General features: G+C 55.3%; 1 protein-coding gene across 1 annotated transcript in view; it reads right to left on the bottom strand.

Moving 5' to 3' along the window:
• LOC104122227 (PHD finger protein 13-like) overlaps positions 1-369 on the bottom strand; it is a 3,105-nt gene extending 2,736 nt beyond the window's left edge. The window contains 3 exon segments of the mRNA XM_035890025.1: positions 1-2; positions 5-95; positions 259-369. The exon segment at positions 1-2 is cut by the window's left edge and continues 613 nt beyond it. Of these exon segments, the coding sequence (XP_035745918.1) occupies positions 1-2; positions 5-68 (66 nt within the window). The 5' untranslated portion in view covers positions 69-95; positions 259-369.
• Between the last annotated feature and the right edge of the window lie 195 nt (positions 370-564).

Here is a 564-nt window from a genome sequence, read left to right as displayed (position 1 = left end):
TCGGAGGAGTGGGATGAGGCCCAGCTATCGCTGTCCTGAGTGCTCCCTGTGCTGTTCTGGGGACTCATGCTGCCTCCATGGGTCCAGGGCTCATTCTGCAAGAGGGGAAGATGCAGGACTAGCATGGGGGACCACAGCACAGACATTCAGGGTGAGAAGGAAGGGGCTGGGGACAGAAAATGACTCTCCAGGAGAAGAATTAGGAGCTGGGTCTGCAACCGGTCTTTTTGCAGAGGAACACCCTGCAAGCCCACTTACCTCTTCAGGATAGGGGATGTAGCCTGCATAGGCCAAAACGAAGGTGCAGAACTGGTTGAAGTCCTCCACGGTTCTCTGTCGCTTCTGCAACGGCTGCAACAAACACCACGTGTTGGTTAAACTCCCCGGATACCCCTACCTGAGCCAAGTATCACAACCGACCCCGGCAGGCGGCCCTGGACCGCCAGACAATTATACAAGCAAATAATATTTAGGTCACCCGAACACCCATCCTTCCCATAACCCATCTGCATCATCTGGCTCGACAGATGCAGCCCTTCCCTTTAAAACCCAGGTCACGGGGGC

Source organism: Egretta garzetta, unplaced genomic scaffold, assembly GCF_000687185.1.
Source record: "Egretta garzetta isolate BGI_Z169 unplaced genomic scaffold, ASM68718v1 scaffold172, whole genome shotgun sequence".
NCBI lineage: Eukaryota > Metazoa > Chordata > Aves > Pelecaniformes > Ardeidae > Egretta > Egretta garzetta.
The sequence above is the reverse complement of the archived record's forward strand: the minus strand, read 5'-3'. Positions and strand labels throughout refer to the sequence as shown.